Genomic DNA, 22,613 nt, shown 5'->3' with positions numbered 1-22,613 from the left:
TTCTTACTGAGAAAACCTTTTTCTCTGCCCTGCTGTTTCTGGCCTTCGTTTCAATTTGAACTGCTGCATCCAGCTTTCTTTAATTTGCCTGCCTGCCTCACTGAAGCAACAAATCAGCTCATCTAGTATAACTTACTCAGACGGATTACCCCTGGCAGTTAGTATCTTGAGAAGGACTGACTCTGAGTATGCGAGGAGAGCAGCTTCTGGGTTGCTGAGGTTGCCTTGGCGATTGCTGGTTATTAAAGTGGCTACATTGAGTGTATTACTAAAAATACGAAATCTGAAAAACACTGTTTTGGTATACCCTTTTATCATGCACGCATACTCAAGTGTCAAGTGTTAAGTACTAAGCGATTTTTAATTGTATGCATGTGGTAGGAATTCAGTGCGTTTTATGTTCCAATTTGTGACCAGAAATGAAAAAATGAATTCTAGTATTGTATTAGGCCAATTCTGGTCACTGTAGAGTTTTTGCCTTTAATTATGCAGTTACTTTAGTAAGAATACTGGATAAAAAAGAGAGAAGGTGGAAATTGTTGTCCTTTGACTGCCTTCAGAACAAGGACTGAAGAACTTGTTAATTATGGAGCTGTATTTTATGAAGGTTGTCCCTAGTATTTAGGAACAGGCATTGAAGTGCACAGTTGTCTTTATCTGAAGGTGCGGGTAGAACATAACAATGCAGATCTGATCCTGCGTGAAACTTGTTTGTTTGGTTGGTTATTAGTTTTCCTTCTTAGGCTACAGGTAGTCAGAGTTCACAAGGTAATTTGAAAGCCTTGAGAAATCTCTTAGCGGGCTTGTTTGTGCTGTTGGACAACTTACATCATCTCAGTTGGCCAAGTGCAGTCCTTTTTTTTTTTTTTTTTTTTTTTTTTTCTTCCCCTGCCTCCCCCATCTTCATCCAGCACTGAGGAATTAAACCAGAACAGCATCCTTCTGCTTTCCCTAATTGTTTTAGGTTTCTTATTTTCAGTCACTCTGGGTTTTTAACTTTTTCGCTGCTGTGTAAATCCTTGGGGTTAAACACAGCTTGTTATCTGCATGATTTTGATTGTGATACAGAAAATCTAATCAAAAGCAATACTGGCAGTCTGTTCATGAATGGATTTGCTGTACTTTAATCTTCAAAACCATAACTTCTTTTTTTCTTAGTAGCAGTAATAAAAATAAACAGCTTTTCATAAAGTGTTTCCCTGGTTCTGATTTGTTGCCTTCCTCTGTTTGCAATTAAAAAATGAGTAGGCCAAGCCTTTATTTGAAAGCATGGGTGGCAACTTCTGGTTAGAGTAATTGAGCTTTTAGTTTTGAAAATCAGTACTTTTTCCTCTCTAGAATTCAGATATTGCTATGACAACTGTACTTTTAACTCTTCAGAATCATGTTGGTCAGCTACAGTTGTGTTAAGTTTAACATGGGGGTGATGGGCTAAAAAGAGGGCTGGAAATTATGCTGATGCCACATGAAACAGTAATTTTTCGAACAATTGTGTTATACCATATGGACCCTTTTCTGGAAAAGGGTAAAACAGAGCACTGAGAATCATCTTTGAGGAAGTAGCAGTGGGTGGTCTGTAGAAGGAACTTATTATAAATGGTCTGCATAAAATGAACTTGTGGGAATTGCTTTTCTAAATCTCGCTTAGGAAGATACTATTGAGTTCACGTGGAGTAACTCAGTTCCTGTTGGGGTTTTTTGTGGTCTCTCTCATGTAAACAATACAAGCTTTGAAAGGTGGCATAGTATTGCTCTACTGGTACTGTCTCATGTGTTTTATATCTATACAAACTTTAGCTGACTTGGCTAATGCTCTTGTCTACTCATTTAGGGGAAATGAGCTATCCCTTAGAAGAGGTCTGCTAGAAACTTAATGCTGTGATGACACTTTGTAATCTTTTGTTGTAAAAGTATTGTTTGTTTCCCTTGCTCTGTGTATTTATCTGCCAGTAAAGAACCCGTTGAAGAAAGGGTCCTTTTTCTCTTAACATTTTTGAAAGAGCTTAGAGTATAGAAGTTACTGTTGTTAAAGGATGACATTACCTAGGAATGTAAGGTTTGGTTGTTTCCCTTATGTCTACCAGCTTCCTTCCGTTATCATTTGAAGTATAATTGATCCTTGAGCAAGAGCTTAGGTGCTAAACCCTCTCTTTGCATTGTGTTCTCTTTTAGTACTGTAATGTTGCTTAGCCCTGGTTTTGGCTTCTGGTATTTTCTAGACCCTTTGCATAAAACAGAGACTTTCTTGGTGTAGCATAGGAGACTGTAAAGCAGCTAAATTAAGTTAGCTTTTGTTTTGCAAGTTGTTCAGCATGGGTGTAGAGCATGTATCTAAGCATAAAATTATTGTGCTATGTTTTATGTATTAGATTGAAGGGAGGGGGGGCAAGATACAAAGGAACTGTATCCCACCTCCATTTCTCCAATTCCAGAATTTAAGGTACTTAACATTTCAATTTTCACCCAAATCAGACTTTTCACCCAAATCAGGCTTTGTAGCATTTTATTTTTTTCATTTTCTACTCCCTTCATGACTAGAAAACCATCCATTGGTGGCACTTTTCTTCTGGAAGTAGATCGGAAGATTTGGAAGTAGATGAAGAGATTGCTTAAGTTTGTTATGTGATGATGATGTTTGTGAATTTAATTCCCAGTAATGCAATGTGAACCATTGTGTCACATGAATACATTTAAAGTCCTTCAACTTTCCTATTGCCTTTGACACCTTTCATAAATGCTTCATTACAGTTGCAAATGAAAATGTTCCCTGTTGGCAGTCAGGCTACACAGCATAATTTAACATATGATTAAACTCTTCAAAACTGTTACTAACTTAACTCAGCATAATCAAACAAATAGTCCTTTACAGTTGTATGTCATGAGTGAAGTTGTCATGTTTAGTGGTTCATAATTTTCTCAGCACAGGTAGGCATTTTGTTCCTAAAGTTGTGAATAGTGCATATGGCCAGGGTGTGCTGCGCTAGAGACTGTGTATGCACCAGTGACAAACTTGAACAGCTGTTATACTGAATCTTAGAATTTTGTATTGTACCACTTATTAAAAAAAGGAGGGAAAAAAGAATTTTAGTAGAAATTTTTGTGACCTGTGAAAGACTACAAAAATACCATTTGGATAATCCAGGTTAGTTGCTGAGATTACTCTGTTTGTTAATGTATTCTGGGGGACCGGAGAAAACCAAGCAGTACCCCAGACAGTGTAACTACTAAAAACTTTTTTACAAGCTGAAAAATGTGGTGTCATGACATAAGGCAGACATTGGTATGTCAGATTATATTTTTCTTTCCTAAACTAGATGTTAAGCACATTGGAAACTCAGTAGGAGCTAGGAGATTCTGCCTCTGAGAAGTGATCTGCAATGGATCGTTGCATGATAATAGGCCTTTGTGTGAGGCAGTGACCCCCTAAACCTTGGGAAAATGAAACAAAAAGTGATGCCTGAATCACATGTGTGAATATGTTACTGTGTGGTGGTTTTAATGATTTCTAACTTTGCTGTAAGGAAAAGCTATTAGTATTTGCGTAGTAGCTATTGAAGTGTTACATTTTGCTAGCGTAGCAGAATATGCTAGACTGTATGATTTTGGTTTACTTTAATACACTAATTCCAAGATACATTAGTCTGGTTGCCACTACATAAGCAGCGGAGTTGTCCGTGCCTTGAGGTTAACAAGAAAACTAGAGTGGGAGCTGACCACTATGATTTAAAATAAGGATTAAGGTAACTGGTGGAAAACAAGATGTGGCAGTTGATGCTTCTCTCCTAGTGCCATTCCAGTGCCTTGCAGCATTACCTTAAAAATCTGCTCATGTGTAACCTTTTTACTGTGCGTTGCTGATACTTGAAGCATTTTTGTACTTGAGTACGGGCTTCAAAATGCAGTCCTGAAAAATTTTCTGGGAAAAAGTCTGTATCTTTGTATGGCAAAGCATTTTTATACGGTAGAATGTGATATTTCTAGAAAAAAAAAACAGCAACAAAGAAAACACAGTGTCTCAGTAAAAAGTAAGCCTCATGAGCATGACATTGGAATATTTTTTGACAATGTGATTGGAGAAGATTTCAGAGTTAGTACCTGTAAAAATATTCTGAATGTCTCTTGATCATGATGATTAAATTGTCATGGGACAAATTGCTCTAGAACAACAAGGGTGAGAGGACTCTAATTGCCAATTCGGGTCTAGATGAGGTTGTAGTTTCATAGAATCATAGAATGCTTTGGGATGGAAGGAGCCTTTAAAGGTCATCTAGTCCAACCCCCCTGCAATTGGCAGGGACATCTACAACTAGATCAGGTTGCTCAGAGCCCCATCCAGCCTGACCTTGAATGTTTCCAAGGATGGGGCATCTACCACCTCTCTGGGCAACCCGTTCCAGTGTTTCACCACCCTCATTGTGAAAAACTTTTTCCTTGTGTTTAGTCTAAATCTACTCTAATTTAAAATGATTACCCCTTGTCCTGTTGCAGCAGGCCTTGCTGAAAAGACTACCCGCATCTTTCTTGTAGGCCCCCTTTAAGTATTGAAAGGCGGCAATAGGGTCTCCCCGCAGCCTTCTCTTCTCCAGGCTGAACAACCCCAGCTCTCTCAGCCTGTCCTCATAGCAGAGGTGCTCCATCCCTCTGATCATTTTTGTGGCCCTCCTCTGGACCCGCTCCAACAGGTCCGTGTCCTTCCTGTGCTGAGGACCCCAGAGCTGGATGCAGAACTCCAGGTGGGGTCTCACCAGAGCAGAGCAGAGGGGCAGAATCACCTCCCTCGCGCTGCTGGCCACGCTTCTTTTGATGCAGCCCAGGATATGGTTGGCTTTCTGGGCTGCGAGAGCACATTGCCGGCTCATGTCCAGCTTTTCATCTGTCAGTACCCCCAAGTCCTTCTCCTCAGGGCTATTCTCAATCCCTTCATCGCCCAGCCTCTATTGATACCAGGGATTGCCCTGACCCAGGTGCAGGACCTTGCACTTGGCCTTGTTGAACCTCATGAGATTCACACAGGCCCACTTCTCAAGCTTGTCCAGGTCCCTCTGGATGGCATCCAGTCCCTCAGGCAAGTTTCACCAAGTACTGTTGAAGCTTTTGGCCCAGTTCCTGTCAAGCATTGTGGTGCTCAGCTAATCTTCCCATTTTTCTATATTTGATCATTGAATCATTTTCTTTTTGATGTGACTTTGGAATTATTTTGTGAGAGAGTTCAGGTTTCACGTCTTGTGGAAAAAAAATATGTGTATTCCTTGCAGTTTCGCCATTTCTCATGCTGTTTTTGAAGGGACTGAAATCCTGGGTTTGGTTTTTGTGTGTTGGTGTTTGTTTTGTTTGTTTTTTTTTTCTTTCACAGAAAAATATTTCCAAGGAGTCTTAGCTCTGTGAAGTTCAGGGTATTATTTTTGTTAAGCTTTTTCAGTCTATGGTAGGAAATGTTAAACAAAAGACTAGTGTAAGACAATGTGAGTAACCCAGGTCTTGAATAGCTCTTGCTTCTTCGAAATATAGGACCACTTTTCTCCTTCAAAGTACCTTTCCAGCTGTTAGTGCCTTTATAACTACCTTTACAAGTACATTTACTTAGAGTGGGTTGTTGATTCGGGAGAGCGGGGTGAATGAAGAGAAAAACCTACGAAACTTGCTGCTGTCTGTAAATGTACTTTGTCTTGATCATCTCAATTACTAGCAAGTTAACAATATGCTGAAATGACAATAGCGCACTAACAAGGAGTATAGTAAAGGAAATTATTTTTATGGTCACATGTGCCATAAGGAGTACTACTGGAATTTCTTTTTCTGCTGGAAATAATCTTTTAATGTCATGTTTTTTTTGTAATCAATCTTCAGTCTTTTAAGGATGTTCAGTATTGCGAGCAAGATTGGAGTTCTTCTCAGGGGAAGAATAAGGGAAATATAATTAACTTTTTTTTTTTTTAATTTAAGCTAAATAGATTTTTTTCTTTGTTTAGCTTAGAGCAATAAATGTAGATCTCCAGACTGATGCTGCTCTGCAAGTGGATATCTCAGATGCACTCAGTGAGAGGGACAAAGTGAAATTCACTGTCCATACAAAGGTAAAAGCCTGGGCCTGTACACTGAATGTTTTCTTAATTATATAGAAAAGAAAGTTTGCTTAAACTGTTTATTGAAACAAGTGTAACACAATCCAAAGGAAATGAGAAAGTAGCATTATCTCATATTTAAGAGACTGTAGCTGCAGCACTTAGGAAAAAGATGGCTAAAAAGTTAAGAAGTTAAAAAACTTCTCAGAAAAAAGTGACGTTCAGTTTTTTGTACTGGTGTGATGTCATGCCATTCCCATGCTTATTAATTGGCCTATTTGCAGGTAGAATCTCTAACATACTTCAACATTCTTCAGTATAGTTTTTTATTATATTAGCTGTGGTTTCAGATTCTAAGAATGTATTTCATAATGGAATTACATTCAAGAATCATTTTTAGTTACTGCTTGTTTATGGCTTTTCTTCTTTTTTTAGATTTGAATGTTTATTGATCGCAGAATCACAGAGTAGTTGAGGTTGAATAAAATTTCTGGAGATCGTTTAGTTCCCATCTCCTTCCTCACTCCCACCATTAAATCAGGGTGAACCAAAGCACATTGCTCAGGACTTGTCCATTTGGGTTTTGAATATCTCCAAGGGTGGAGACTCCACAGCCTCTTTGGGCAACCCATACCAATTCATTGCTGCACTAATTAAGATGGGGGTAATTATTGGTGTATGAATTTTTGTTCGGTCAAATCCTTACTTGGATTATTTTTACAGGGATTTTTTTATTGTTCCTTCAAGGTGTTTTTCATATAGTAATGAAAAACAGTTTGGTGTTTTGTTTTTTTTTTTTGTGTGTGGGTTTTGGTTTTGTGTTAGTTTGTTTTTTTTTTTTCATAATGCTTCCTCCTTTTCCCCTTCTAGAGTTCCTTACCAAATTTCAAACAAAATGAATTTTCTGTTGTCCGGCAACATGAAGAGTTTATTTGGCTTCATGATTCTTTTGTTGAGAATGAGGACTATGCTGGCTATATTGTAAGTATTACAGTTCTTTTGGTTTATTTGCAGTGTTTTCTGTGGATGGTATCGAAAGTACTTGTGACTGCTTTTAAATGCAATGGAAACGGCAGGTATTCATTTCTTCTAAAATCAGATCAGATGCTCTAATACTTCATTTTATGCAATTACACAAAATCAATGGTTGAAGCAAGCTTGGAGGAAAGTTACTGTAGTTGTCATACTTCCTTGCCTTTCACTCTGAAGGAGTGAGTAGTTTAATCTGTATCCAAGTGTATTTTTAATCCACTATGTTAAAAGTGTGGGAGATAGGTGAACTATATAACTTCGTAGTATTGTTTTTGCAAGTCAATGTTTAACTTAGTTACAAGTTTCATGTTGCCTTTGTTTTAGCTGGAATGGCAGAGTGCAGTAACTAATCTCTAGTAATTAGACTTCTCCAGTTTTTATTACGAAGATCAGAATCATTTTACCGTAAATCGGTTGGAGGGGAAAAAACCAACACAAACACCATCTAGAACTACAAAGAACCTTAATACACAACTTAACAACTTATGGTTTGACATTTATTTCAGGCCTTCAGGGATCAGAGGTCCCAAAATAGTCACCTTACGATACTGCCTATTAAAAATGGGTGCTGCTGTTCATACTTTAATTACAAATAGGAATATTTGTCATCTTTGTGTGAAAGTTGGGTATTCATTTTGTGTTTGGGAGGGGTGTCTACTGATTCATAAGGTAAACATGTATTTCTAATTGACTAGTGGGTACATTATGATGAATATAATCTGTGATGTGTCACACCATTCTTGAGCTAGTCTTTTTTTAGTCAGAAAAGCTATTTGAAGTGACTAGACCTTCAGTGCAGTAATAACTAGTTTCAGACAGTTGACTGTGTGGATGCTGGATTTTTCTTTTTTGTGATGCATTAATGTAATGGGCAATTATCAGCGAACTCAAACTTAAACATAGTTTAGCTTTGCTCTGTGTTCCTTTACTGATAGTGGTTCAGGATTAGTTTGACTGCAGTGTTTTCTCTTCCAATGTTAATATGCTATATTGCAAGATTAACCTAGAGACTTGTTTACTGTGTGCTTTGTTATTTCAACAGATGTATCTTTAATGTCAACAGTGCTGCAAGAAAGAACTAGTGCCTGCAAACAATACGGAATGGTTTTTTTGGTTTAAAGTTTTGGGGAGTTATAAATGGATGGTGTGAAAACAATTGTGGAATTCTTTTTTTTCTTTAAACAAGAAACAATCCTTACCAAATAAGCTAAACCAAAACTAATTATAAAATAATGATTTCAAGTATTAATTCATTTTATTGGGAAAGCTAGGTATTATTTGGTTTCTGTTGTAATTAAACTACTGAAGCCATTAGTTAATTCTTCAGTAATCTTCAAGGACACTTGGCCAAAATTAATATAGTAATGCAGCAGGTCTAACTCATGAATGAGAGAATTTATCCATAAATGCTGTAATGAATGATGAAAGAGAGAGCCATATATTAGAAAGCTGCAGGCAATTTATAGTTCCTGTACTGAATGGATGTTGTTTGACTGAGAAGATGAGCAATTAAAAAAAAAAATTGATTCAATTCCAGATTCCACCAGCACCACCCAGGCCTGACTTTGATGCCTCAAGGGAGAAACTGCAGAAACTTGGAGAAGGGGAAGGATCAATGACTAAAGAAGAATTCACCAAGATGAAACAAGAACTGGAGGCGTATGTAGACTTGATTACTTTTTTTTTTCTTTTTTTTAAATCCTTCAACTTTTAATGCTGTTTGCTGTCCCATGTTTCTGATTTCACTGTAATGGTTCTCTGTGAGATATAGGCTTGAGAACCTAGTTGCTACATAACCAGGGTTATCTTAGTGATCATGATCAGAGCCATTAGGAAAATTGTAGAAATAATTTCATGGAAGATCTGAAACAGGAAAAAAAAAATCAGCTTGTTCTTGAGCATTCTTTTATAACGAAAAAACTAGTCAGATCCTTTTCTTCACAGAATGCCTGCAAAGGGAGGAGGTAACCTCTATCTTTTTTACTTCCGGTGTTCCACACTTTATAGGCATAATGAAACTTTAAGGTTTATACATGTAGTGTTTGAACTAGGGATTTTTGCACGTGGTTGGTACTGTAAATGTAGATGCCAACCTTCTGTTCCCCAAGAAATATGGAGATTACTAGCAAATACTTTTTTTTGATACTCCCTTTTTTTTTTTTGTGCAAGGAGAATATACTTCCTTAAAATAGTATTTTCCCTTACTGTGAATTTAATGTGTATTGAAATATCTGCTCTAAGGCTTTTTGTTCCATATTGAGTTACACAGTGAAGTTTCTCCTTGCTTCATCCACTTTCCTTATCATGCATTCACTTCTTTGATCTTTTTCCTGTCATTGGTTTCAGTTTTCAAGTGTATATTTACGCTGCTTCTAGACTGCTTCTATCAAGAGCTCTGAATTGGCAAGAAAAGTACATAGAACTCTTAGAACTGCTGCTTTCTCTCCGAACTCCAGCTGCTGTGAGCAAATGTCTTAAAAAGCTCTGTATTAGTGTTACATACAACATAATTTATAGCAGAGTAGATATACACTTCATCTGCAGAAAACTGGAAATTAGCAAAACACTATAGATTTTAAAGAATCTGTGGTTTTCCAGCGGCCCTGATCATGATTCTCTTGTGGTCTGGTTAGGGGTTGGATAACACAGAAAACTTTGGGTTTCTTCTACTGCCACCTCCATCCTCTGCATCCTCCTTTTTTGTCTTCACTGAATGACAACTACTCTCACTGAGATCAAACATCTCCCAACACTGGCCCTGCTGGTTTGCTGGTATGTAAATCTTAACCTCCTTGCACATAGTGGAAGCAAAAGTGTTCATTATCACTTCACTGTTTGACCTCAGAATGGGGAATACAGCCCCTTCCTCATTTCTAGACAAGTTACATCTTATTGAATTTGCAAAGCAAAATGGATTCTAGCAAACTTGTATTGATAAGAATGCCTTCCTCTTAATTAAATCACAAATGAGTCATTGCTTTAAAGTTGAGTTGGCTGAACTGGGCAACTATGCAATTGTCATGGTTAAACGTGATTTTTTTTTTTGTACCTACCAAATGCAGCACTTAATTTCACTTTTAGAACCACTATGAAGCAAGACATCCATGTAAGCTTCAGCCCAAAAGGCTAGGTGCTTTCACATGTAATAAAAGACTGCTATCTAAAGAGCTACCAAAACATTTAAATAAGTAAGGAGGGTGCAAATAGGCAAGGGGATGGAGATGGGGAGGAAGGAATTTGCACATCAGCTACATAGTGCCTAGTGACTGTAGTCTATCTCAATTTCTTGTTTTTTGGGGAGTTGAGGAAAGGACAATTAAATGAGGTTACACTTTCAGCAAACCAGTTTGTGTTAGCTGGCCTTAAAAATTAGAATGTATTTGTTGAGTCTTCATTAAAAGTCTCTCTGTAATTTGTTAGGGCTTCAAACTTCCCCCTAGTATTAACATTGTATTATTTATTTATGTATAAATCAAATATTGGCATGATAACCTCTACTATATCAGCTTATAATTTTGTATCCTTACTGAGGATCTCCTAAAGCTGCTCACTAGGCTTATCTCAAACTTAATTGCTTCATATGAAATTCTTATGTCTGTCTTGTTTTCTTGTTTTCAGTGAATATTTGGCAATATTCAAGAAGACAGTTGCAATGCATGAAGTATTTTTGTGTCGCGTGGCAGCACATCCTATTTTGAGAAAGGATTTAAATTTCCATGTGTTCTTGGAATATAATCAGGATGTGAGTATTGCAAACTGAGTTGCTGGTGAGAGAAATCAAGATGTACTTTTATGGTAGGATGGAAAATCGATTAAGAAGGCTTACCTCCTGGAGCAAATTGCATCAATTCCTTCATACCAGGCATATTTGTATTGTAAAAGTTGGAAATTCATTTAGTTTGTAGGAGTTAATTTTGCTGCCACCTGGGGAACCAAATGCACTATGTGCTTTAGCCTCAGCATCAAAAATATTAATGGGAATCCAATATGGTTTGGATTAAAAAGATTAGCTTTTGGCGGTGATTTCACGTGACATACTTGTCCACTCTTTGACTGAACTTTTTTGTTTTTGTGAAGCACGATGCAACAAAGACAGAATGCTAATTTTTAGGATTTGGAACCGTGATTTAAATTCGGTTGCTAACAAAACTAGAGAGGATTTCTAGTGAAATGTTCTGATAAGTAAAGCCTTTTTGTTAATAATACAGGTGAAAATTTGGTTAATTTTTTTCCTAGATATTGGACTAGTGTGGCTATCCACATGTTATGTACTGAGTTGCTATCTAATTTTGAGTTAATGGAGAGGACTTTCTGGATCCGTAGTAACTCTTTGGCATTGGAGTTAGTGGTTGCTCATATTCTGTAAACAGCTCTTAGTTGCTTTTTAAAATTGCAGAAATCGGCATTGAATGTTGAAGAAATTACAAAGATTCGCTCAACTGAGTACGTGCTTAGCTTCAAAATATGCTATAGAGGATCCTCTTGTTGCTTGATGCAGAAATGCTTACTGGTTCAGGAACTCAGTTTATCTAAACTGGGCAAATTTAGATGGACAGGAAGAGTGTGAGGAGGCTGAAACCAACATTATCCTCAGTGTAGTGAGGGGTAAATGCTTCTGTGGTATCTGAAAGTCAAAGATCTGCTATTCTATACTTAAAAGAGCAAAACCTGATTATATTAGGTTAACTCAACAGCTATACTGTGCATGATAAATACTGTATTATTGATAACTGAAATGTACACCTTGTACATTTGGTATTATCTGTAGGTGCTACAATGTTGCTGATTTTTTTTTTCCTTCCCCTGGAATAGTATTTTAGGTGATAAAGAACGGTCTAGTAAATGAGGTAGTCTGTCGTTCTGGGTGCATGGTGCCCTGTCCCCAATTAGTGCAGAGTATAGGACTAAGGAGAGAGCAGGAAAACTGGTTTAGGAGTAGCAGCTTGTGGTATGTGGTTCTATTATTTTTTTTTTTTTTTTTAAAGCTTCTATTGCCTCCGGAAAATGAACTAACTTGATAAATGAATTTGTTTTTCAGTTGAGTGTTCGTGGGAAAAATAAGAAAGAGAAACTTGAAGACTTCTTTAAAAATATGGTTAAATCAGCAGATGGTGTCATTGTTTCAGGAGTAAAGGTGATTACTGCTTCACATATCAAGATTTAAAATGTATTAACATTGTTGTCCCCTTTTTTTAATGAAGGAGAATTTTACATAGCTACAAAAAAGGAATTTTTTTAGTGATGTCTAACTTAAGAATTAGAGGCAGAGCATGGGAAGGAACCTGTGGCCCTCGATGCAAGATAGAGATGTCTGATTCCTTCTGTGAAAGAGAACTTCCAGTACTCTTTCCCCTGTTTTATGAAATTAAGCATTTTTCTAATCCACAGATAATTGATAATCTGTTTTCTGTTCTGGCCTGTCATTTTATATAGTGGGAAGGTGCACTAGCTTTGACAACTGCTGCAGCTCAGAAGTTAGTAACACTGTGTGAATTTTCCCAGCCTTGTAACATCCTTCTAATGTTTCAAAGCTAAGAGCAGCAGTAGAGGTGATACTGTTTTTCCCAGTAGATGCAAGAATGTAACTGAGATTAAAAAAAAAAAAAAAAAAAAAAAAAAAAAGGAAAATTCAATTTTGAAAGACTGATTTTATAACAAGCATAAATTCTGTAGAAGATGATTTTGATCTCCTTTCTTTTTAGGGGTAACTTTCCATTTGCAAGCAAATTAGAGGAGCCAAAGTTCCTATCTGTAAAATATTGAGTTTCAAAACTACTGGAAAGTGGATATTACCATGGATTAATTATGACTTGGAGAAAAATATAAAGTCCAAATAACCAGCAGTTTTCATAAGCGCATTGTTCAAAGCCTGTGCTGTAGGCTCATGGTATTGAGCATCTGTGCTATTTTAGAGGATTTTTAAAAATAAATATAAACTAAATATCTCGAATTGTAATGCAGAAAATATTAAAACTTACCTACATTTACCAACTTGAAAGAAATCTGTCATCAAGATCAGCGTTCCTGAGCTAGGAGTTCATATCATCTCTGCTATGACTGCAGCATTAGTGCAACTGGATGTCTTTCTTCCTCCCTCCCCTTTTTCTAGGTAGATGTCCTTTTATTAAGTATTTGACATTTATTCTATTTTCCTGTCATCAAAGTGATAGTTAGTAGTGAAATTATTTATTTCCTTCACTTCAGGTTTAGTTATCTAGACCTTTAAGATGCTTGTTACAAATTCTTAATTCTTAATAAATTCTTAATAAAACTTCAGATCATGATAAGTGAAGAAGAAATCAGTTTACATAAATGGTGGTTTAGACAATAAAAATAGATTGCATTTAATGTCACAGCAACAGCAATATATGCAAATTTACTCTGCAGTTGCTCTGTACAGAGTGAATGAAATCCTGTTTAAATTGTTTTTTGTAGGATGTGGATGACTTCTTTGAACATGAAAGAACATTCCTTGTAGAATATCACAACCGAGTCAAAGATGCCTCTGCCAAATCTGATAAAATGACAAGATCACATAAAAGTGAGTTCTTTTTCCAGGGTGGAAAATAGTACTAGTTAAATTGTACAGAAGTAGTTCGTGAGGAGCAGTAATTTTTAGTTTTCTTTTTGCATGCGAAAAGTTGACTAATTTCTCCAAATGTAGTCTTCAGATAGTCTAAAGAAGTTTAATCTAACTTTCAAAGTTTAGCCTTTGCTATAATAGACTAGATGGAGTAAGAACAGCCTGATGCGACACTGAAGATATCTTGATTCTTCATGCTGTCCCTTTGAAGAGAAACACACTTCACGTAATAATATTTTTTCTGAAGTCTGAGCCTTAGTCTTTAAAGTGTAAGGGTGGGTAATAATAGCAGTATATGTGATTTTACTCCTGATGAAGTTGCTCTTGATTGGGTGAGCTTGCATTCATCAGAGTGCAATTTCTTGGCACACTAGGCATTGCATTACCTTGCTGAGCAGCAAACTCCTATTTGGGCCATTAGCTCTAGCCTGGGAAGTCAGGTTTCCATTTTTCAGCCTTTTAGAATGGAGACTGGAATGTGTACATGCAGTAGTTTGGTCTGCAGGACCCCTTTTCTTACTGAGGTGAGATTTTCCACTTAGCTATTGATTTTTCTTCCTAAGCTGAGTGCTAGCTGATGTGATTTCTGGAAGCTCTAGGTAGTCTTCTCAAGTGCAGTGCATTAATTTGAGAAAATAGAAAATCTTTGGTTTAGGACTACTGTGTTTGGTTTAGGATTACTCTGTTTTGAGAAGCTCAGAAAAAAGTTGACCTTCATTACCCTTGATTTTAAATTTTTGTGCCTCGATAAAATTGAACTACTAGATTCTGTTTACTTTCTGGAAGTTTGTGTCTGATACACAGATTCTGTCTTTGCTATCTACAGTAATATAGTTCACACAAAACCAGGCCACAAGCCTTTTATGAATCTCCATTGATAAGGACTCTAAAGTGGATATTGAATGAGACATTAAATTAAGAATTTACTTAGCTCTTCAGATGCTTCTCTTGCTCTTGTGTGAAGACAGTATTTTGTAGCTTTAGTATCTATGTTAGGAGATGGGGAGAGTCAGTTATGGCTTAATGAAGTACTAAGAGACCCTGTGTCTTCATTCAGTTCCCACCCAAAGTGGTTTCTGGTGTTTTGTTTGCTTTCTTAAAATGAAAACTGGACTTCATTCATGGTAGTTAGGTGCCAAACTTTAGGTAGTGAGAGAGCCTTTCACGTTGGTTGTATTGTTAGAAATGAGGTTGTAGAGGATCTGGTGGGAAAAGATTTCTCAAACTCGTGACAAAGCTTCACTGGCTTTCAGACTCAAATCACCTACGATGTTTACTGACAACTTCCATCAAACTGCAAATTGGGACAAATGACACCTTTTGAAATTCTGGCTAGACGGGTAGAGCAATCACCCAGGAAGCCTGTTTTGGAAATGGGCAATCTGTAGTTTATGGATAACTTATGATTGACAGCGAGCTGCAGGGCTTGCAAAAGATAGTGACTTCCTATTTCCAGCAGAAAATCTATTTTTACATTTAAATGGGAGGAATAGAAGGGGAGGTTAATGGCTTCCTAATACCGTTCTTCACTGTAACCAACTGCACTGATTCCCTTGGGATGTATAAAGTAATGAATTGAGTGGAAGGTGACCCACTCAATCTGTTAAAACAAGGTTGTGTTATTTAAAAAAAAAAAATCTGCTTAAAGGCATATAAACTTCAAAAACAACAAGCAAATATATTTTCCTGTTCATTGCTTGGATCTGCTAGTGTTTTCATCATCCATTGAGTTTATACTAAAAGCTCTTTAAAAAAGCCATCTGTGCAAAGATTTGACTTTTTTTTTTACTATATAGCAATACCTCGTCAGTCAAATTATGCAGCCTTCTTTACAAACCCTGCTTCTAATTTCATTGTTTAAAATGTTTTAACACTAATGCTACTTCAACCAGTGACCACTTGTTGATGAGGTAGGGGTTTCCTGAAAATTACGCGTGCGCTAGAAAAGGTGTTGTGCGTATAGCCCTGTATTTTGGTAGTTTGGAGTTTGTATTCAATTTACTGCTCTCAAACACAGAGACTTACTCTTTGTTAGACTGTGATTTTTTTTTTTTTCCAAATAGCTTTAGACTTTAGATTCAGATTTAAATTCAGACTTTAGCCATTGAGTTTGTACATCTTCCACCAAAGTAAAACCTAACAAAGTTGCACAATAAATTTACCGAGCAGGTGCTAATTGTATTAAATATTCCTAGATAAATTACAGACTTCACGATTTGGTGAGAGCACCGTGTTTATTGTGCAAAATTATCCTTCATAATAAGTGACATTATTGAAATCTTATTTCTGCTTTTGTGTTAAAGCATGTTCCTTTTAGAAAAACACCTACTTTGAGAAAGAAAGAGAGGAACTTCAAAATTTTCAGAAAGAAGAGGAATGAAATAATAAAACAAGTGCTTGTTTGTTTTTTCTAGATGTGGCGGATGACTATAATAGAATTGGTTCTTCATTATATGCATTAGGAACGCAGGACTCCACAGATATATGCAAGTAAGATGTTGTTAATAACTTACAGGGGAATTCGCTAAGTAGCAGTCTTAATGGTGACCCGCTGAGACCGGTAGCTCTCTTGTTATGAGAAAAACACAATTTATTATAGTTATATTGCATTAAGAGATTTTCTTCTCTAGTATTTCATTTCTGTAACAAGCTGCTTTAATATTTTTGCTTTAGTATTTGTCCATAAAGAAATGCTGTTTTCTGCAGTTTGTAGAAAATTACACAGATGAGATGGAAAAGTCCTCACAGAATAAGAAAACAACCCAACTCTTTCACATTTTTTTTTTTTTAAGTGTTTTAAGTCCTTTGACATGTGCAGCAAGAACAGGTCTCTGTCTGAGTATACTGATTTTTGTGGGTGTTCCCTGGACCAACATCTTGAAAAATAGTTTTGCTGTTCTGGCAATTTTGCTGCCTTTAGGAAAACAAAGGAATCTATGGAGATCCCTAAAACTTTGAAAATAGAAGAGAGTCTCTATGTACAGATGTCTGTCCTTTAATCTTTCAGTGATTTGCTTGAATATGAAGTTTGGTGTATCTGAAAGTAAAACTTAGCTAGCTTAACGATGTTGATGCTTGTAAACGTGTACACTTATTAGTTAGTGTGATGACAGGTAGGAGATGAGCATGAAAGTTAACTTACATTTATTAATTTACCTGAATTACAATGATATACTTCCAAATGTGGTGATAGCTTACTATCCATTACTTTGGTTACAGTATTGAGATTTGATGTAGTCTGTTAGGGTCTGTCAGGACTCGTGCCTGCCTTCTGTCAAAACAGTGTGATTTGACTGTAATTCAGTCTGCTGTTATACTGAACCCTTGTATTGTCTCCTGTGATGAAGATGTGCCACATGGTTGCTCAGCCTCCCTGAATTCAAAGTAAGGCATGCGTTATGTTTACTGTGTGAAGAAAAGTACCTTCAAATTTGAGTGAAAGACGCTTGATAATAGCGTAGGACCATTAACCAGGGTGTTGGTGTTTGGGGTTTAATTCACAGAAGCATAAAGAATCCCTGAGGAGCTGTGCAATTATTCTTTAGTAAAAGACATCCATCCATTATGCTTTGTTTGTCTCTTACCTTTTCATAAGTTGTACAATTCCCAGATATTTGAAGTGCTACAATTTGAAACTATTATGTTCTCTGAGTTCTGTGAATTACAATTCTAAGCAGTGCCTTTACAGTCTTTGTTGCTAGACATGGATTATATTTAGAGTTCTAGAGAGTAATTAGACTGTTCAAATTAATATTGTAATATAAGCTATTTCCTTTGCAGGTTTTTTCTGAAGGTATCAGAGTTATTTGACAAAACAAGGGTATGTACTATGAAACCTTTTTGCATATATTTTTTGTGTACATCCTGGAAGTGTCAGGACATCTTGTGTCAACTAGACATTAATATGTGGATGTTTTATGGATGCTTCTGTATGAAGCATTTAAGCAATGTGTGGTAGGGAATGAAAAAGCATAAGATTTCAGTCATTTGTTTTATTAAATGATTGATCCTTAGGAGTCTTCAGTCTACTAAACATTTTTAGGCAGTCTTCCTGTCTTCTGTGTAATACCCTAGTAAAGCTGCTGTTCCCCTAAAATGCTTAGAGGTCTTCCATACTTGTTACTGGGTATCGCACAACTTGTTATGGAAAAAAGAAATGAAGAAATGTAATCCTTAATCCAAAAAATGGTGGTTATGCTGCTTTTTTCTGGAGCCAAGGTCTGTTTCTGCAATTAAAAATCAGAAATACTTGCTGATGCTCCTAACCAGATTTGCAAGTATCTTGTCTCTTTTGCCTTATTTGTTTGGCTTGGTAGAGTGGAAGATGCATGCCGTGTATCAGGAAAACTTTGAAATGAAAAATGTGTGCATTTCCTAAACACGGACAGTTATATATGCATAAATACATACTTTAAAGAAAATCAAGTTAACGGAATTACTTGCTTTGACCGAAAATGTTGCCTTTTAGAATTCTTTTTTTTAAATTAAGATTTAAAAAATGCACTTGCAGACTCTGTTTCTAAATTCACAGAAATATTTATTTCAAATACAAGCAAATAAGTTTATTGGACTTTTGGACCATTTAATACATGCAGTTACACAGCTAGTCTGCAAAGGTGCCTTAAAAATTTCTTTTCCTTTGATCTCAACAACAACACAAAACTCCTTGTGCAACTCTTTATACTAGGTAAGTTCTTGTTTCTCTGCTGTTTTCCTAGTGTATAGAATCATAGAATCGTTTAGGTTGGAAAAGACCTTTAAGATCATCAAGTCCAACCATTAATGTAGCGCTGCCAAGTCCACCACTAAACCATGTCCTTAAGTATATGATACATACAATTGAAATTGGGAAGAAAGCATTGTTTAAAATAGAAAGCTAGTTGGCAATTACTGCTCTCACAATGGGTTATTGCTTACATTTTAGTGCAAAATCCTAATACTGCTTCTCATGATGCATCTTTTAGTATTCTGTCACAAATGCATGATCTTAGTTTTTGAAAAAGACGATCTGTCATGTACTGTTGTATATTTTATGTTGTGTTTACATCATACAAGTGAGTACCCAAAGCCTGGATGTTTTTAAATTGATGCTTTTACTTACTGTTTTTCCAGAAAATAGAGGCCCGGGTATCTGCTGATGAAGATCTTAAACTTTCTGATCTTCTGAAATACTACCTAAGGGAATCTCAAGCTGCTAAGGTGAATTTTACGGGGTTTTGTTCAGTGTAATGGGGGGGGGGGGGGGGCGGGAAGAGAGAAGGGATCATCTTGAGAAATACACAGTAGATAGGTTAAAATGCTGCCACCTCTACCATGCAATTTCTTCCTCAACTGTAAAAACTGGATCTCTGTTGTATATAAGGAGTAACAATGCGGTTTCTGACTGAGACTGACTATTTGGAACTGTGTGATCCACTTACACCGTACGATTTCGCCTCGATAATTAAAAACAGTGGAAGAGCTGTTGGTGAATTGTTCATGTGTTTGCAGTGTGTTTGCTGCTTGTAGACTGCAAGCAGTTCTACGTTTAATATTCAAAATGGATACTCCAGATGATCTGCAAGTGCTGATACAAAAACACATAGGCCAGATTTGATATTCTGTACCTACAGAAGATTTCATGCTTAGTGTTGTTTGATGTAAGATATTTAAGTAACGTGACAGAATGCGGAAGCATTTGACAGAAAATGTCTGTAGTTAGAAGATCACAGCAATAACTGTTGCACAAAAAAATGCTACTGCTGTTGCTTGTGCCCTGTGTGTTATTTCAAATACATAATCTAAATATAGTTTATTTCTAATCTAAGAAGCTGTGAAATTTCCTGTGATTGCCCCTTCTTAGGCTTTTTGGAGTATCATCTAAGCCATCTGTTACTAGCCTCTGTCAGACAAGATGCAGACCAAACAATATTAAATTGTGTCTGATCCAGTATGGACATTCCTGTGACTTGCAGGATGAAGTAAAGTGAATGCAAATAATTTAGTAAAAACTGAAATACAGCAAGAAAGTCTAAAATCAATCTGAATTTTTTTTAATTACTTGGTATATACTAAAATTTTTGGGTAGATTCTTGTACACTCTATACATTCTTTATGGTTTTTTTAATAGGATCTCCTATATAGAAGATCTAGGTCACTAGTGGATTATGAAAATGCTAATAAGGCATTGGATAAAGCAAGAGCAAAAAATAAAGATGTGCTGCAAGCTGAAACTACTCAGCAAATATGCTGTCAGAAATTTGAGAAAATATCTGAATCGGCAAAACAAGGTATTTCGGTGGTCCTTGTTCCTGTGTTACTACTTGAAAATTAACAGATTTTAGGATATTATTAATGAGAACAGATTTTTGTTGTTTCCTAAGCTGAACTATTATCTTTTAATCAGTATTTACTTGTTTTAGAAAGTTCAAATTATATTTTCCTGTGGCTCCTCATAGCTCCATTAGGCAGAGCAAACTCTTAAGTACAAATTATTTGTTAACCACTTTTTTAATACAAACAGGATAGGATACAAAATGATGATTGCTGGCAGTAAAGGCAAACCTTGTCTTTTAAACTATTGTTGACATTCCCCTTTTGGTTTTATGCATTCTACTGTGAAGGCAGCAGTCTGTCGCAGAGATGATACTACATTAGAAAAGGGAGAGATCAGGAGATGGGATTTCACTGGAGTTGCAGCCTTACAGTAGCTCTAGAGAAAAGGAACCTTATTTACATGTTCCCTTTTTCCTGGAATCTTACTTTTTTTTTTTTTTTTTTAAGCGAAGATTGTTGTGAGTTAGTAGTCATCTGACTCATTATTTGGGGCAGATTTGTTCAAGGTTTAAACACCATGCTCTTTTGTTTTTATCATTTAAGAGTTGTTTGACCCTGTAAATCAGGCTAATGATTCCTATAAATGAGACAGTGGGGAATGAGCGATCCTATTAGCCACAATGGTATATCCGTACAGCATACTTGCATCCTTCGCTCTTCGTGCTAGTTTTAGCTTAGTATCTTTCCCAGATAATTCTAGATATCAGCCTTGAAAGAACAGTGCACATGGAGTAAGAGAATGAAATGTTTAAAAGCATCCACATTGCAGTCTTTTTTCGAAAGAGCTTTGTGTCCACAAAAGGTTAGCTAGAGATAAGGAACTGCAATGATGGTTTGCTTTCATCCAACAGTGTAACAGTATCTCTGAGGCTGGAATGTGCTGAGATTAAACTTGAGTTTTTTCCTGGTGCCTTCTCTTACCCTTTAACAGACTTCCTTCAGGATGGAAGAGGTAACAGTTGAAGGCACTAGCAATAATACTGTTAATGAATCAATTTTTATTTTGTATAGAACTGATAGACTTTAAGACAAGAAGGGTTGCAGCATTCAGAAAAAACCTGGTGGAACTAGCAGAACTGGAATTAAAGCATGCTAAGGTAATGGTGATCCTTTTTGGCCTATATTTCAACTGATTTTAAATATTATATTCTCGAATAACCGAAATGGCTACATTTGTTGTGTGATACGTACTTCATTCAGGAAGGGGAATTTGAAGGTAAGCATCATCCAGAAAGGTGAACTTTCTTGAATAATGGGGGGGGGGGGGAGAGGGGAAGTATAGGTGAAATATCTCCAAGGGACTGGTGTGCTTGAGGTGTCTTCAAGGAGATTTTTTCTAAAGGCAGTTTTGGCTTCAGTTTTATGTTTCTCTAGCTGTTTGATATTTATAACTGCAGAGTTTGAATACCTGCCTATTTTTAAAACATCATCTCACCATTTTACTGTGAGATAGGAAGTGGTTTCTCCTGTTATCCAGATGTTGGGGACTTGATGTATAGGATAGGCAGGCTATTAAGCATTTGATCACGCAGGCCTGTCTGAAGTCAGATCAGTGTTACTCTGAGTGTGCTTTTTAAACCTTTTTGCCTTTAAACTATAAAGTGCTAACAAAAGAGGAATATTGCAGATAGCCTTTTCAATAAAATAAATTTTTGCAGGAGAAAAGCTTCAAGGGGCCTGTACCGTCTTTAAATTTCACAATGTATTTGATTCTTTTAATTCATATGAAATTAATGTTTTTGGTTAAATCAGGTTAGCTGCTCTGATTTCGTAGACAAGTACAACAGTCTCTTACTTTAACAGTTCTATAGCAGGAGGCAGCTTTCTTTTAAAAGTCAACTCTTTAGCATTTCTCATTCTCATTACAAATCTGAAAGTGCATTGACTACCAAGCTTTAAATTAACTCAGATTATATCTGCTGAAAGAACTAGTTAAGAGGTGTATAGTGTTGCTGAGTTAACTTGTTGCTGCTTTACACTCTTTTCAGTAGCGTTGAGGGTGTCATTCTTCATTCTGCCAAACCCACTGCTTGTAAAACTAATACACTGTATAAAGGGTTGTTTTGGGGACTTTTTTTTTTTTAAATCTGTGTAGGTTGAAGTTCAGCTGGTAAAGCAATTGGTAAGGTCTGGAATACTTGACTCCTTTTTCAGTTAAACAGTGCTTACTTTAATGTGCTATATCAGAAATTCAGCTCTATTTCCCCTAAAGTCTTAAAACTTCTCATAATACTTGCCGCTATTCATCCTTCCTACTTCTCTGTGTGTAACAGCTGTCTATATCCAGCCCTGAGTCTCCCGGAAATCCCCATGTTTGGTCATGTATGTACTGGTTACGGATTTTAGTGAAATTAATAGTCCTAACAGTCACACTTGCAACAGTTTTTATTGATTTGCCCTATCGTGCTTTAATAAGGGAATGAATCCACAGTGCTTCTGTCCTGCTTCAGTCATTGACTCTTCATCTCTTGTGACTGACCCTTGCTGAAGTCCCTGTATGCCTTGGAGTTGGAATGCTCAGAAAATGTCTCTATCTTCTAAAGTGTCCTTAAAGAATCATTTGTATTAACTCTCTGTGCAAGTCAAAATCTTGTAGTAATATTTTCTTGAATTTTGACAGC

At 36.5% G+C, this 22,613-nt stretch overlaps 1 protein-coding gene across 2 annotated transcripts in view; it reads left to right on the top strand.

Annotated features, from left to right (window-relative positions):
* Window positions 1-22,613, top strand: part of SNX6 (sorting nexin 6) — a 30,297-nt gene that overhangs the window by 866 nt on the left and 6,818 nt on the right. For both annotated transcript variants that reach the window (XM_087747159.1, XM_087747158.1), the window contains exons 3-13: window positions 5,970-6,074; window positions 6,933-7,043; window positions 8,632-8,753; window positions 10,713-10,836; window positions 12,133-12,228; window positions 13,530-13,635; window positions 16,092-16,167; window positions 17,458-17,497; window positions 18,790-18,876; window positions 19,787-19,946; window positions 21,004-21,089. In XM_087747159.1, coding sequence (XP_087603285.1) covers window positions 5,970-6,074; window positions 6,933-7,043; window positions 8,632-8,753; window positions 10,713-10,836; window positions 12,133-12,228; window positions 13,530-13,635; window positions 16,092-16,167; window positions 17,458-17,497; window positions 18,790-18,876; window positions 19,787-19,946; window positions 21,004-21,089 — 1,113 coding nt within the window. The remainder of the gene's footprint in view (window positions 1-5,969; window positions 6,075-6,932; window positions 7,044-8,631; window positions 8,754-10,712; window positions 10,837-12,132; window positions 12,229-13,529; window positions 13,636-16,091; window positions 16,168-17,457; window positions 17,498-18,789; window positions 18,877-19,786; window positions 19,947-21,003; window positions 21,090-22,613) is intronic.

This window comes from Nipponia nippon, unplaced genomic scaffold (assembly GCF_047370975.1).
Source record: "Nipponia nippon isolate SJK-2023a ecotype South Korea unplaced genomic scaffold, ASM4737097v1 scaffold_11, whole genome shotgun sequence".
Lineage (NCBI taxonomy): Eukaryota > Metazoa > Chordata > Aves > Pelecaniformes > Threskiornithidae > Nipponia > Nipponia nippon.
The sequence above is the reverse complement of the archived record's forward strand: the minus strand, read 5'-3'. Positions and strand labels throughout refer to the sequence as shown.